The 12,360-nt window shown below is 43.8% G+C and overlaps 1 protein-coding gene across 1 annotated transcript; it reads left to right on the top strand.

Annotated features, from left to right (window-relative positions):
* Nucleotides 1-4,099: 4,099 nt before the first annotated feature.
* On the top strand, nt 4,100-12,014 carry LOC308344414 (uncharacterized protein C6orf52; the record flags this gene model as incomplete). The annotated part of the gene is made up of 4 exons (XM_080805962.1): nt 4,100-4,170; nt 4,410-4,587; nt 7,562-7,577; nt 11,857-12,014. 4 exons carry the CDS (start codon nt 4,100-4,102, stop codon nt 12,012-12,014), a joined length of 423 nt encoding a protein of 140 aa, XP_080662088.1.
* Nucleotides 12,015-12,360: the final 346 nt, after the last annotated feature.

Genomic DNA, 12,360 nt, shown 5'->3' with positions numbered 1-12,360 from the left:
GAACCTGCTTCCCTTCCTCTCTCTGCCTGCCTCTCTGCCTACTTGTGATCTCTGTCAAATAAATAAATAAGATCTTAAAAAAAAAAAAAAACATGAAACATTTGTTCTCTGGAATTGTGAATTGCCACTACATATATAACTCGGGTTTATTTTCATTGACTGGTCTGAGTGTTGCAGAAATTATTTTGCGTGCTTTGGTTGTCCTTGAAGCGCAGGGAAGGCCGTCTTCTGCACACTTTGGCGACTTTGGTGATATTCTCTCATCCAAAAAGAAGACAATCTTTGAACAAACCTGCTTCAAGGGGCGCCTGCCTTCGGCTCACATTATGATCCCAGGGTCCTGGGATGGAGTACAGCGTGGGGTTCCCTACTCAGTGGGGAGTCTGCTGCTTCTGCCTGCCCGCTCCCCTTGCTTGTGCATGCTCGCATGTGGTCTCTCTGAGAAATAAATAATGTTTTTTTGATCTTTCGTTTTGTCTCTGGAAAGACCCTGGGGCTCTGCCTCTTTACCTCTAGGGAAATCTCAACTACTGTTTGATAAGAATTAGTACTCATTCAGTGCATTTTTTTGAAATTAATTTTAGCACTGTAACAGGATAACTATATTCAGCATCTATTACCAGATTGTCACACTTTTGCCTGCTTGTCACATTTTAAAGAATACTATGGCTAGAAAAAGTCTTTTGCTCCAACTAGGAATCTTTTAGAATATCGCTGATTCTAGAATGAAAGTCATAGTGTAAAAAACATAAACATAACTCAAAGTGCTGTACTTTTTTTTTTTTTTAACTGTTAGAAATTACTGGAACCAGGTACAGAGCTCGGAAGACCTTAAAGAGCTTTTATCCAGGTGATCCCCACCTAAGGGAGTTTATGGAAGTTTTGGAGGCTTTGAATCCCCTGAAATTATATGTAAAATTGTGTATGTATATTTTTGGAGGAGAGCACTGATAAAAGTACATTTTCAGAAGGATTAATCCCTCTACAGTTAAAATGCACTTTATCCAGTATGAGGTTATAAATGTGAAATTGGTCTAGAAAAATAACTTTCAGAACCGCACAGCAAAGTAACAGGCCTATTGCCGCTGCTTTATATATATCTATTTAAAGATTTAATTATTTGACAGAGGCACAGTGAGAGAGGGATCACAAGGGGAGGGTGGGGGGCAAGGGAGAAGCAGGTTTCCTGTGGAGCAGGGAAATCAAGCCCATGCAGGGCTTGATTATGACCTAAACCAAAGGCAGCCACTTAATGACTGAGCCACCCAGGTGTCCCTGCTTTTTACATTTCCTTGGGCTCAAACTTTCTCTTTAACAAAGAAGGAAAAAGCAGTTTTTCACTGTCTAAAGAGAAACAGTACAGAATTACATACTTGCTCGACTGGATTCAAACTGAGCGTACTTCCTGAAAATGTCCTGTTCTCTTTCCAAACGCAGGAGGCAAAAAGCCATTTAATCTCATTCTTGGGAAAACTACAGTTGCCAAGAAACAGCCCACTGTTAAGAGTTCATTAACTCTAAAGCACAACAGGATTTTTTGTTGTTGTTGTTTTGCTTTTAAATTATTGATTGAAAAGCTTTCTACACTTGAGCCATGCATTGATTTATTCATTCATTCAACAAATATTTATTGAGAGCCTGGCTTTATTTGGTTGGCTAAAGGAAAAACAGCCAGTTTGTTTTGGGGGAGGGTGCAGGCAGCAGTTGGTAAGGCAGATATACTGGGCTAAAAGCTGGGTATAGCAGGGAAAAATCAGGCTTGTTAGAAAGATGAGAGTCTAGGGGCACCTGGGTGGCTCATTGGGTTAAAGCCTCTGCCTTCGGCTCAGGTCATGATCTAGGGGTCCTGGGATCGAGCCCCGCATTGGGATCTCTGCTCGGCGGGGTGCCTGCTTCCCCCTCTCTCTCTGCCTGCCTCTCTGCCTGCTTGTGATCTGTCTGTCAAATAAACAAAATATTAAAAAAAAAGATGAGAGTCTAATATTCCTGCTCAATCACCCTCCTTTTTCCTGTGGCAGGCAGCAAGTGTCAATGTGTAGGACGACAGAGGTGCTTGTGCATCTTGCCGGAGCCTTTTGGTCTCCTTTGCACATACAGCTAAGGGAAGCTGAGTGTGGGTTACCTCCCCCGGACACTGGCCAATGGTCTGCCCTGGCATAAATTTGCTTCACCTGCTTCTTGGGAATAATGCAGGTGACATATGAGAAGTCATCATTTAGGGCTTTTAAGAGAAGAAAACAATACGAATCCTTCCTTGTCACTGTCGTCAACAAAGCCCCTGAATGTTCCATCTTCTCTGGAACTCCGCTCAGGGTCCTCTGTACCCAGCTCCCGTCATCCTGCTGAGTGATTTCAACATGCAACACTCACCTCCCTTCCTCAGCCTCCTTACCACCTTCTTACCAATGTCTAGCTTCTCCTTTCCTTTCTAACTACGGCTTCATCTCTCACCCATTCAGAGCAAAAATTCTGATTTTCCTTTTATGAAATACAGCTCTAAAATAAGAGAAGGAACAGAAAACTCATTAAAGTTTTACAAAAAGAATACTTAACTGGTATGTTTTATTTGATGGCCAAGCTGCTATAGGAGTTAGGAACTGTGTTTAACTACACATAGCAACCTAAAACAACTGTGGCTTCAACAAGACATTGATCTCTTGAGTAAGAGAAGTCTGAGGTACTGCTGGTACCAAGAGCCCACAGTCATCAGGGACCCAGACCTGTTTTCTCTTTCAGATCCTATATTCTTGCGGATGACTTCCTACATGATGTCACCTCATAGGCCAAAATACTTGCAGAGTTTGGGTTCCAGCCATCGTATGTATGATCTCAGCACTCTGCCTGGGGAAACGGCAGGGAACAAGAGGTCTCCTTCCAGCTAGACAAACCCCCACACAGCTTTCCTCAATCCCCTTATCATCATTCTATTTACATCTTACTAGCTAGACTTTGGCCAGTCAGCGCATGGGCAGTTACCTGTGCAGGGAGAGCTAGGAAATGTCTCCTAGTGAAGCCTATCTCTGCGTCCAAATAAAGTCAGGGTTCTGTTATTAAGGAAGAAAAACTTGAATAGTGGGTGGCCCTAGCAATATAGCCCCCAGCTGTCCATCAATACCATCTCCCAGGAAACATGGGGAGATCTAGAGACACAACCCGGCTTTGTGTAAGGAGGGGTCCAGGAAATAACGGGTGAATGAATGATTTGAATTCACGATGATGATTTTTTACAATCTGGGTGAATATAGACTACATCAAGCACTTATTAATAAGCTGCAGGGAAATGGCCAGACCCGAAGTGCCTCTATGTGTACTCGAAAGTTACCTTCTTAACATTTTGATGCTTCGTATAGGCTTGCTACTTAGAAAAGCAGAATCTGACCGAGGTCTAATCCCAATCTACTAAATTGGGACCTACATTGTAAACAACACGCCGAAGTAACTCCTACAGCACACTGAAATTTGGGAAGGCATACTTTACTGTGGTTTTTTGTTTGTTTGTTTTTACTTTACTGTGTTTTTAAAAATAATGCTGAACCACAGAAATAGTCTTTAAAATGTTTCCTTGTACCGGCTTTAAGGGGGTGGGTGTGACATGTGTGTGTGTGTGTGTGTGAGTGTGTTTTCCTTCTACACATTCTTTCCACCAGCTGGTCAGCGTAATGATTTCAACCTGTAGGGGCTATAAAAAAAAGTCCACTAATTGCTGATTTGAAAGCAGATAGCGGAGCCGAGGAAGGAAACATCAATTTGTGGTTTTTGTTTTAAGGTTTTAGTTATTACAAATGACTAATTATTATAGGGAGTGGCATGGAAACTTCAGGTGGTCCCTCAAACACACCCTCCTCTCTGTCCCCGCTGCCTTCTGTCCCTCCCAGGTGACCCCTATGGAAGCCTGCCCCAGCCACACTTTAACCCCATTGTAGTGAAAGTCAAGCCATTCATTGCCTAGCAGGAATTGTCACTAAGTGTGATTACTGTTCTCAGGCATCCGTGAGAGGTATTTGCAGGCAGGAGAGGGGTTAGTCCCCTGACCTGGAATTACTAACGCAGGAATAAAAACCGTGGAGACCTGGTCTCATTTGGTCAAGTGTCTGGATAAATGGCGGGACAGGAGAGTTTTGCAGCTTTTGGCATAGCTCAACAAAATCATTATTACTGGTACTGGCAAAGGTAAGCTGCTTTCTCCCGACTCTGAACAATGAAAAGGAAGGCCATCCGTGCTTGATTTCTGACGATGTTTGGCAATTTACAAACTATCGCTTTGGAAATAGGTGTTCCGAAACAGTTAATGCAGAAATCATCCTTACTCTTACCCCTTAGCCCCTGGGAAAGAAGAAAGAGACCTGGGGTTCTGAATGAGTCTGCCTCGGTTGGTGATGTCATTTCTGTTGTCTCTCCTCCACTATTAGGGGGAAGCCAGTGCTCCAGCCCTGCCAGGCTTACCACTCCGGCAACTGGTTTGAGCAACAGCACAGTGGTTACTCCCTTTCTGTCTATAGCTGTGGCTGTGCAGCACAAGGAAATGAACTTGACCTTTCTGTGCGGGAGACCTCTGGACCCCCAGCTGGAACTCTGGTCACGCCTAAGGTATCCCTCCCTGAAATGATTCCTAGATCATCCACATGCCCAACCTAGAAGCATCTTTTTCCTAACTTCACGCCCCCAGATGCTCTCATTCGAATTCCCACAGCCATGGCTTTCGCTCCCCATTTTGATACCAGAGAGTAAAAGCTGATGACTAGAGAAATTTGGCAATTTAAGTCATGACTGTCTTCCCGAAGCAAAAATCCTAGGCTGGCGACGTGTGTGCCCAAATTCTTACTACCAAATTTTAGATTATCATTCAATTTTACTCAAAATAGGAGTGGAGGTAGTTTTGTTTTGCAATAGCAGAAAACATTAACATGCTTTTCAAAGATATTCTGATAATTTGGTTACTAAAGCAAGCAATTTCTAAAATCGCACGGGAGTGCTAGAGTAAGGAAGGGGAAACTTCCCCCAGCCCTCTCCCCATCCTTTCCCTCTTCCCCATCTCCTGCCCACTTAGAAGAAAGTCTTGTTCAAGTGCATCTGTGTTCTCTACATTTTTCTCTTCTATTCTTAAATCAGCACAATTGGGCTTTATTTTTGTTTAGGGAGATGGGGGAGACGAACAAGAACAGACTGAGTAGTACATCCTGGTTTACTCTTTGCTTGCTCCTACTACAGGTTGCCTTAGGAGGGGTCCCTTCCCCACCCCACCCCCAAAGATGGCCTTTTTAATAAGGAGCTTTCTTTAAAAGTTGCCCATTTGGAGGTGCTGTGATATTAGCTCATCCCTTATTGACTAACACTTTGAATGTTCTCAGTGCTTTAACAAACTTCTACCTATCTCCGAGTATTTAAATGTTTTTTGGCTAAGAATAAATTTCTAGAGGGGCACCTGGGTGGTTCAGTCGGTTAAGGGTCCCAACTCTTGATTTTGGCTCAGGTCATGATCTCAGGGTTGTGAGACTAAGCCCCCCATTGGGCTCTGGGCTCAGTGAAGAGTCTGCTTGAGGTTCTCTCTCCCTCTCCCCTCCCCCTACTTGCACACTTGCGCATGCGTGCTCTCTCTCTCTTTCACGCACACCACACACTCTCTCTCTCTCTCTCCCTCCCCCTCCCTCCCTCCCTCCCTCCCTCCAATAAATCTTTAAAAAATTCTGGAAGTGGAAGGTCTGGATCAAAGATAGAACATTTAGAATTTCAGACAGCAAATTATACACCAAAAAGCTTTCCTAAGTTTACACTTTTCATGGCTGCTGTGGGTATGCTTGCCTCTTTACGTTTCTGTGTGTGATTAACCTATGTGACAGGGGAGGAAGGCGTTTGCCTATTATTTTTTTTTAAAGATTTTATTTATTTGACAGAGATCACAAGTAGGCAGAGAGGCAGGCAGAGAGAGAGAGGAAGGGAAGCAGGCTCCCCGCTGAGCAGAGAGCCCGATGCAGGGCTCGATCCCAGGACCCTGAGACCATGACCCAAGCCGAAGGCAGAGGCTTTAACCCACTGAGCCACCCAGGCGCCCCCCGTTTGCCTATTATTGAGAGCAAAGACCTTTTAAACTGTTTCTTGGTATCTGTGTTCAGTGACCTCCTCGATGTCCTTTGTGCATCTTTTTCCATTTAGGTGCCCCTTTCTTCTGACTGTGTAGATACTTACATATTATGGAAATTAGCATGTAGCAGTCGAAGCATTAGCTTTGTCTCCAATCTGTTTGGTAATGTCCTCCTTGTGGGATGGCCTGTGCCTTAAACCCAGAGTTAAATTTAACAGTTAAGCCCTCAGTTTTTAACACTTGGATTTGTTTGCGGTTTGTTTTCTTCCAAACTTTTCATTTTCAGTTTTTCAAGCCTGTTTTAGGTGTGCCTTCTTCTATAGAAAATACCTTGTTAGATTTCTTGGCTTTTTTTCTTTTTAAACCCAAATCAGGTTTTACCCTTTTAGCAGACGTTTGATATTGCATCACTTACAAAAGAAAACAAAACAAACAAAAAAAACCCAAAAACTTTTGCTACATTGCCTGAGGTTTTAGCACATTTTTTTTTTCCTTCCACACCTTCAGTTCTTTTGACCTTTTGGGAAATGGTCTATGTGTCTTCTGGTGGTTAACTTTATCTTAAATAGAAAAGTGTAGGTTTGAGTATATCGGCAACTTCGGAAACAAAAGTATTTCCTGATTTCTGTGAACTCTGAGAAAATGAAGAAATTAACACCAGACAGAAATAAAAGACAGAAACAGCAGCAACAACAATTAAAGAACAAAGAAACATAAGTAACATTTTAAAAAGAAATTAACTCCTCTTTTTCTCTTCTTGTCCACCCCGCCCCCGACTTTCTTCTCTCCATTTTTGTTGACAGCTTCTGGGATTTTCAGCCCACTCTCCATGCAAATTACTAGTATGACATGCAATATCAAGAATTATAAATATATTCTCTTTGGTGGCTGTGGTGAGCACCCTCGTGCCACCTGCCTGCTTTCTTGGCGAGGTTTTGGTTAGGAGCAGATCGTCAAGATTCCAGATGGTAAGGCTGTGTGCCGTGGGCCTCTTTCGATCACATGCCCTTGCTTTAGTCTTGCCTAAGGAAGAGTGACCTCTGCCAGATGTCACAGTTTATTGCCTGTTTCCCCTACTATATAGCACACCTGTGTTCTTAGCTCTTCTTTCTCCAAGAGCTCAGCCTCCCAAGAGCCCCTTGCCTTTTGACTGTGTCTTAAGATCAGAGGAAGTGGATATCTTCAAAATGATTCTCAGGTCTTTGGGCTTCATCAGTGCATCTGTCCCAAACTCGCGCTAGCAGAGGAGGAAGGGTACTTGAGATGCCCTTCTTCAAGGACACTGGGTACTGCCCAGGTGCCCCTCATGCAGAGAGAAACTGTGTTTAGAGAGCATCCGTTCCCCACACCCTGGTGGTGTAGGATCCACATTTACCAGAACACGTATTGAAAAAGGAAGTGTGAAGTTATTTGGAAATATTGTATCATAAGAAGGGCCTCATTCAAGCACAGATTCTGGCTGTCTTTGCCCTTTCTGAATAGGAAAAATATGCCAATGGTGAGATTAAACATACGGTAACCATATAATTTATTTTCCAAACCGGGATCTATTTCTGAGGGGAAGGGAGGCATACTTTTGGACAGATTGAAAAGAAGAGCTAGGGGGTCTTTGGCTTTCAGTATAATCTCATCCGTCTTAGCAAGGGAGGCTTAATTGAGTTCTTTGGTGCCAGGAGCTACCAGGGCTCTTACTGGGTGGGCTGGTTCCTTGGAACAGCTGTACATCCTTGACAAAGACAGTTCTCAACAGGTGTCTGTGGAGAGGAATCATAAAAACTTTACTGTCCCAGGAGGGCCAATAGGCTCTGGGTTAACCAACCGAGATTCATCTGGGGAGTGCTTCTGGAATTTATTTCTCTGATTTATTGGTTTGCTTTTCTATGGCCTCTTTATCTGCTTAAGCACGGACCGTCCTGGTCCTTAGCTGAGCTGTGGGCTTGGGGTGTGATTAGAAGGCTACAAGGAGAATATGCTCATGAAGATTTTACAGATTGTCATCTGGAAGGAAGGGCAGAGCCCCGGGGAGAGTTGAGCATTTAGTGCAGGGACTGTGGAGTCTGGATGCCTGAGTCCCCGGTGTCCAGTTCATGTGAGGCCCTGGAAGACCAGTTAGTTCCCAGAAGCTTCAGAGATCCCTGATGTCTTTGCCAGGCATGCTCCTCCTTGATGATTTTTTTTCTTCCTTTGACTTCGTTCACCTATTTCATAAGTATAGTCCTTCATAATTTTTTTCGAAGATTTTATTTATTTGACAGAGAGAGAGACAGCAAGAGCAGGAACACAAGCAGGGGGAGGGGGAGTGGGAGAAGCAGGCTTCCTGCTGAGCAGGGAGCCCGATGTGGGGCTCGATCCCAGGAACCTGGGATCATGACCTGAGCCGAAGACAGAGGCTTAATGACCGAGCCACCCAGGTGCCCCTCGTCGTTCATAATTTTGACAGCTAATGTTTTCTTTAAAAGCATGTGTTGATAGTAAACCTTTAAGAAAAAATGATTTTTTTTTTTTTTTCTCAACATCCTGATTTCCTTGTAGGGAAGCACAGCACCGGCAGAGAGGCAAGATGAGGAGCCACTGGAAGGTAACAGAAACCCTGTGTGCCACGGTCGAAAAGAAAGCTAACCCGTTTCCAGGTTACTCATTACTCAGCTGGCTAGAAGCTGAGAGATTCTACTGGAAAATTCCCACGTAGGTCCCGTAAGCTATTTTCTTCAGCAGTTTGTCTGGTCTTGGGAAACTGCTTCTGTGGGAAGCTGGAGTAAAGCCACCGATTTGGGTCTTTCTGAGGGACTAGGAAATGGGGACATTTCCAAATGGTAAGATAGTAAGGTGTTTTTAAGAACTGTTCCCTCCATAAATGTAAACTTTGGGATTAATTCTGCTTTATTTTAAAAAATATTTTATTTATTTACTGATTTATTTGAAACACACACACACACACACACACACACACACACTCAGGGGGCCAACACACAAGCAGGGGGAGCGGCAGAGGGAGAGGGAGAAGCAGTCTCCACACTGAGCAGAGCAGGGAGTCTGATGTGGGCCTCGATCCTTGAACCCTGAGCTGAAGGCAGAGGCTTAACTGACTGGGCCACCCAGGTACCCCTTAATTCTGCTTTAATTTTGATTGCTAAGGGGAGAAGTATGAGGTGCTCACTGTGACCTGGCTTCCTAGCTTCCCTCGGGGTTACTGGTTCCTGAAGGACCTCACAGGCCCTGTCTGTGGCATCAGGAAGTGCTCCTTGTAGTTCTTGATCTGTATGAACACAAAGTGCATTTGCCCAGAGCAGGAGCTGTTTCTGACCCGTCTTCTTCAAGGAAGGGAAGAAAATGTCTGGCTTATTTTGCTTAAGTTATGGGAAAGAGAAGTGGAAAAGACAGGCAGAGATAAGACCTTTGTCTACTTCTTATCCCTTCTCCCACCCCCAGGGCACCCCCACCAGACCAAACCCACCCACAGGTTAGCAGTGCTTAATGTTCAAAGGAAATGCAACTGTTGTTCCAATCTTTAAATGCTATGGGGCAGTTCTAGTTTTATTGAGATATATTTGATCAACGCTTGAGCGTAAGTCAAATCTCCCTGCTTGCATCAGTCCTGCAGACAGTGTAAAGATTAAAGGAAAACCTACAAAGAGTTGTGCTTTCTGGGTGCAGACTTCCAGGGTTCGAATATCGCTTAAGAGCGCTGTAATACCAGACAAACTCATCTCCAGGCGTCAGCATCCCCATCTGTAAAATGGGATGTTAAAATCGACGTCCTTAGAAAGTGTGAGGACAAGAGCTCTGAAGTGCTTGAAGTGTTTTAACAGCATCTGGCAGGGAATAGCCCCTTCAGTGGTTAGTGTAAGCTCTTGGGAGAGCTGGAGCAGCTCTGTCCAGGGGAAATGACTTGATACACCAATCCACCCATGTACACAGGTTTAAATTTTCCAATTTAAATTAAAAAACAAAAGCTAAAATGAGACAGACAGATGAAATTAATTTCAATACTTATAACCTAACATACCCCAAATACTTCGTTAAAATTGTAATGAATATAAAAATGAATGAGATTTAAAAAAAAAATCTTAATACCAAGTTTTCAAAATGCAGTGTATATTACATCACATCTCTGTGAGGACTAGTCTCCTTTCAAGTGCTCAGTAACCACAGGTGATGAGTGTCTGCTGTGTTGGACCGCTTGGTCTCGAGGGCCCACGAGTTTAGGGAAGCTGTAATGAGCTTGTCTTTTGTAGGTTTCTTTACCACTAGGGCCAATGTCACTGGAAGGGCCTAGATCATTAGTCTGGGGTTCATAGCTGACCACACCCCATCTGTTTTCTAGGCCACATACACTGCGTAGTCACGAATGACTCCAGCGAAGAAAGTGGAAAGTGGCTCATGAAACATACATGATGCATTAGAGTTACTTGATGATCTTGGTTCTAAAATAAGTATAGAAGGACATTAGTCAGCTGGGGCTGCTCTCACAAAATGCCACAGACTGGGTGGCTTGAATAACAAAGTTATTTCTCATAGTTCTGGATACTGAGAAGTCCAAGATTAAGGTGCCAGTTGATTCAGTGCCTGCCGGAGCTCTCTTCCCGGCTTGCAGATGGCCACCTTCTCATTATATCGTCACCAGGCAGGGGGAGAGAGAGTGCACCAGCACTGGTGTCCTTTCTTGTAAGGGCACTAATCCTATCAGACTAGGGCCCAACCCTCAGAGCTCAACGAACCCTAATTATCTCCCAAAGGCCCCATCTTCAAACACCATCATGTAGGAAATGTTTCAACATATGAATGTGAGGGGGACACAAACATTTAGCCCATAACACATATAAATACAAATGGGTATCATGATCCCATGTGAGTATTTGGAAGTAGAAGAATTACGGTCCTGAATGAGCTAAGGCTTGCAAAAATTAGAAAGGAACACGAGAGGGCTTCTTTGGTTATGTTCAGTACAAAACCTTGGAAACCTGGCAACTTTGGAGGAAGATCTAGGTCTGATGCTTTCACGATAAACTTAACACCACCTTATCATAGAGTTCCAGGTTTTATTTTTTTATTTTTATTTATTTTTTTAAAGATTTTATTCATTTATTTGACAGAGATCACAAGCAGGCAGAGAGGCAGGCGGGGGAGGGGAGCAGGCCCCCCGCCGAGCAGAGTGCCCGACATGGGGCTCGATTCCAGGACCCCGAGATCATGACCTGAGCTGAAGGCAGAGACCCAACCCACGGAGCCACCCAGGCGCCCTGAGTTCCAGGTTTTAAAGAAGGAAGGCCAGGCCTCCCTCTGTTTCTGAATTAGTTGCTTTATCTAGTTTGCATCACTTACATCAATCTGTTAGTTAAGCAAATAAAGCAGCACGTTTATTGTTTCAAAGCCCCGTCCTATGGATTTGGTCCGGGCTCCCTGGCTCTGTGTCCCGCCCCCCCCCCCCCCCCCCGCCGGGTGCTCATGCTAGAAGCTCCAGGCTCATCCTTGACCCTCCTTTTCTCTTTGGCCCCAATGTGAGTCCATTTCCAAATCCTGTCCCCTCCTTTTCCAAACCTCGCTCGATTCCATCCCTCCCCTCCATCTCTCCCACCACGCAGATCCCCTTTGAGTCTGGCAGTGGTGATTTTCCAGCTTTAATTTCTACTTTCAAATCTTACTGAAAGAAAGCATGCAATCTAAAAATTCTAACATGAAATGTCTGCAATATTTTCCTGCTCATTTTTTGAGAAACTCTGATTTTTAAGCCCTTGCCAATATGTGTTCTGTAAAACTTGTTTTTATTGCCTTCGCAGATCCAAACCTTCATGTGAATATTGAGGAATTAAACAAGGAGTTTATGGTGAAAAGTGAGGAGCTCTATGACTCTCTCATGAGTTGCCACTGGCAGCCTTTGGATACAGTTCACTCTGAAATCCCACATGAGCCCCCAGAGAAGCATGATGGTCACTAAGCTTACCCCACTATTGTATTGATTGCCTCCTGTTTTGTTTGTGTTTTTGCAAAAAAAAAAAAAAAAAAAAAAAAAAAAAAATCTTCCAGGAAGGTACTGGACGCTTTATGTAAATGCAGATTTCTAGGACTTGAATATGACTGACGTGATAAAACGTGATGTAAATAAACTTTACCAGCACATCCATTTCTGGAAGCGTGTTATATTAAGTCAGTGCCAAAAGACATCCCATAACTATCCTGGTAGACCAAGCTGAACTCTAAGACATTTAAAAATAGGTCTAATAGGAAAATGGGCCTGACCTGAACTGGTTGGGGCATGAATGGATAGACATATCAATATATAA

Source organism: Martes martes, assembly GCF_963455335.1.
Source record: "Martes martes genome assembly, chromosome: 6".
Classification (NCBI taxonomy): Eukaryota; Metazoa; Chordata; class Mammalia; order Carnivora; family Mustelidae; genus Martes; species Martes martes.
The sequence above is the reverse complement of the archived record's forward strand: the minus strand, read 5'-3'. Positions and strand labels throughout refer to the sequence as shown.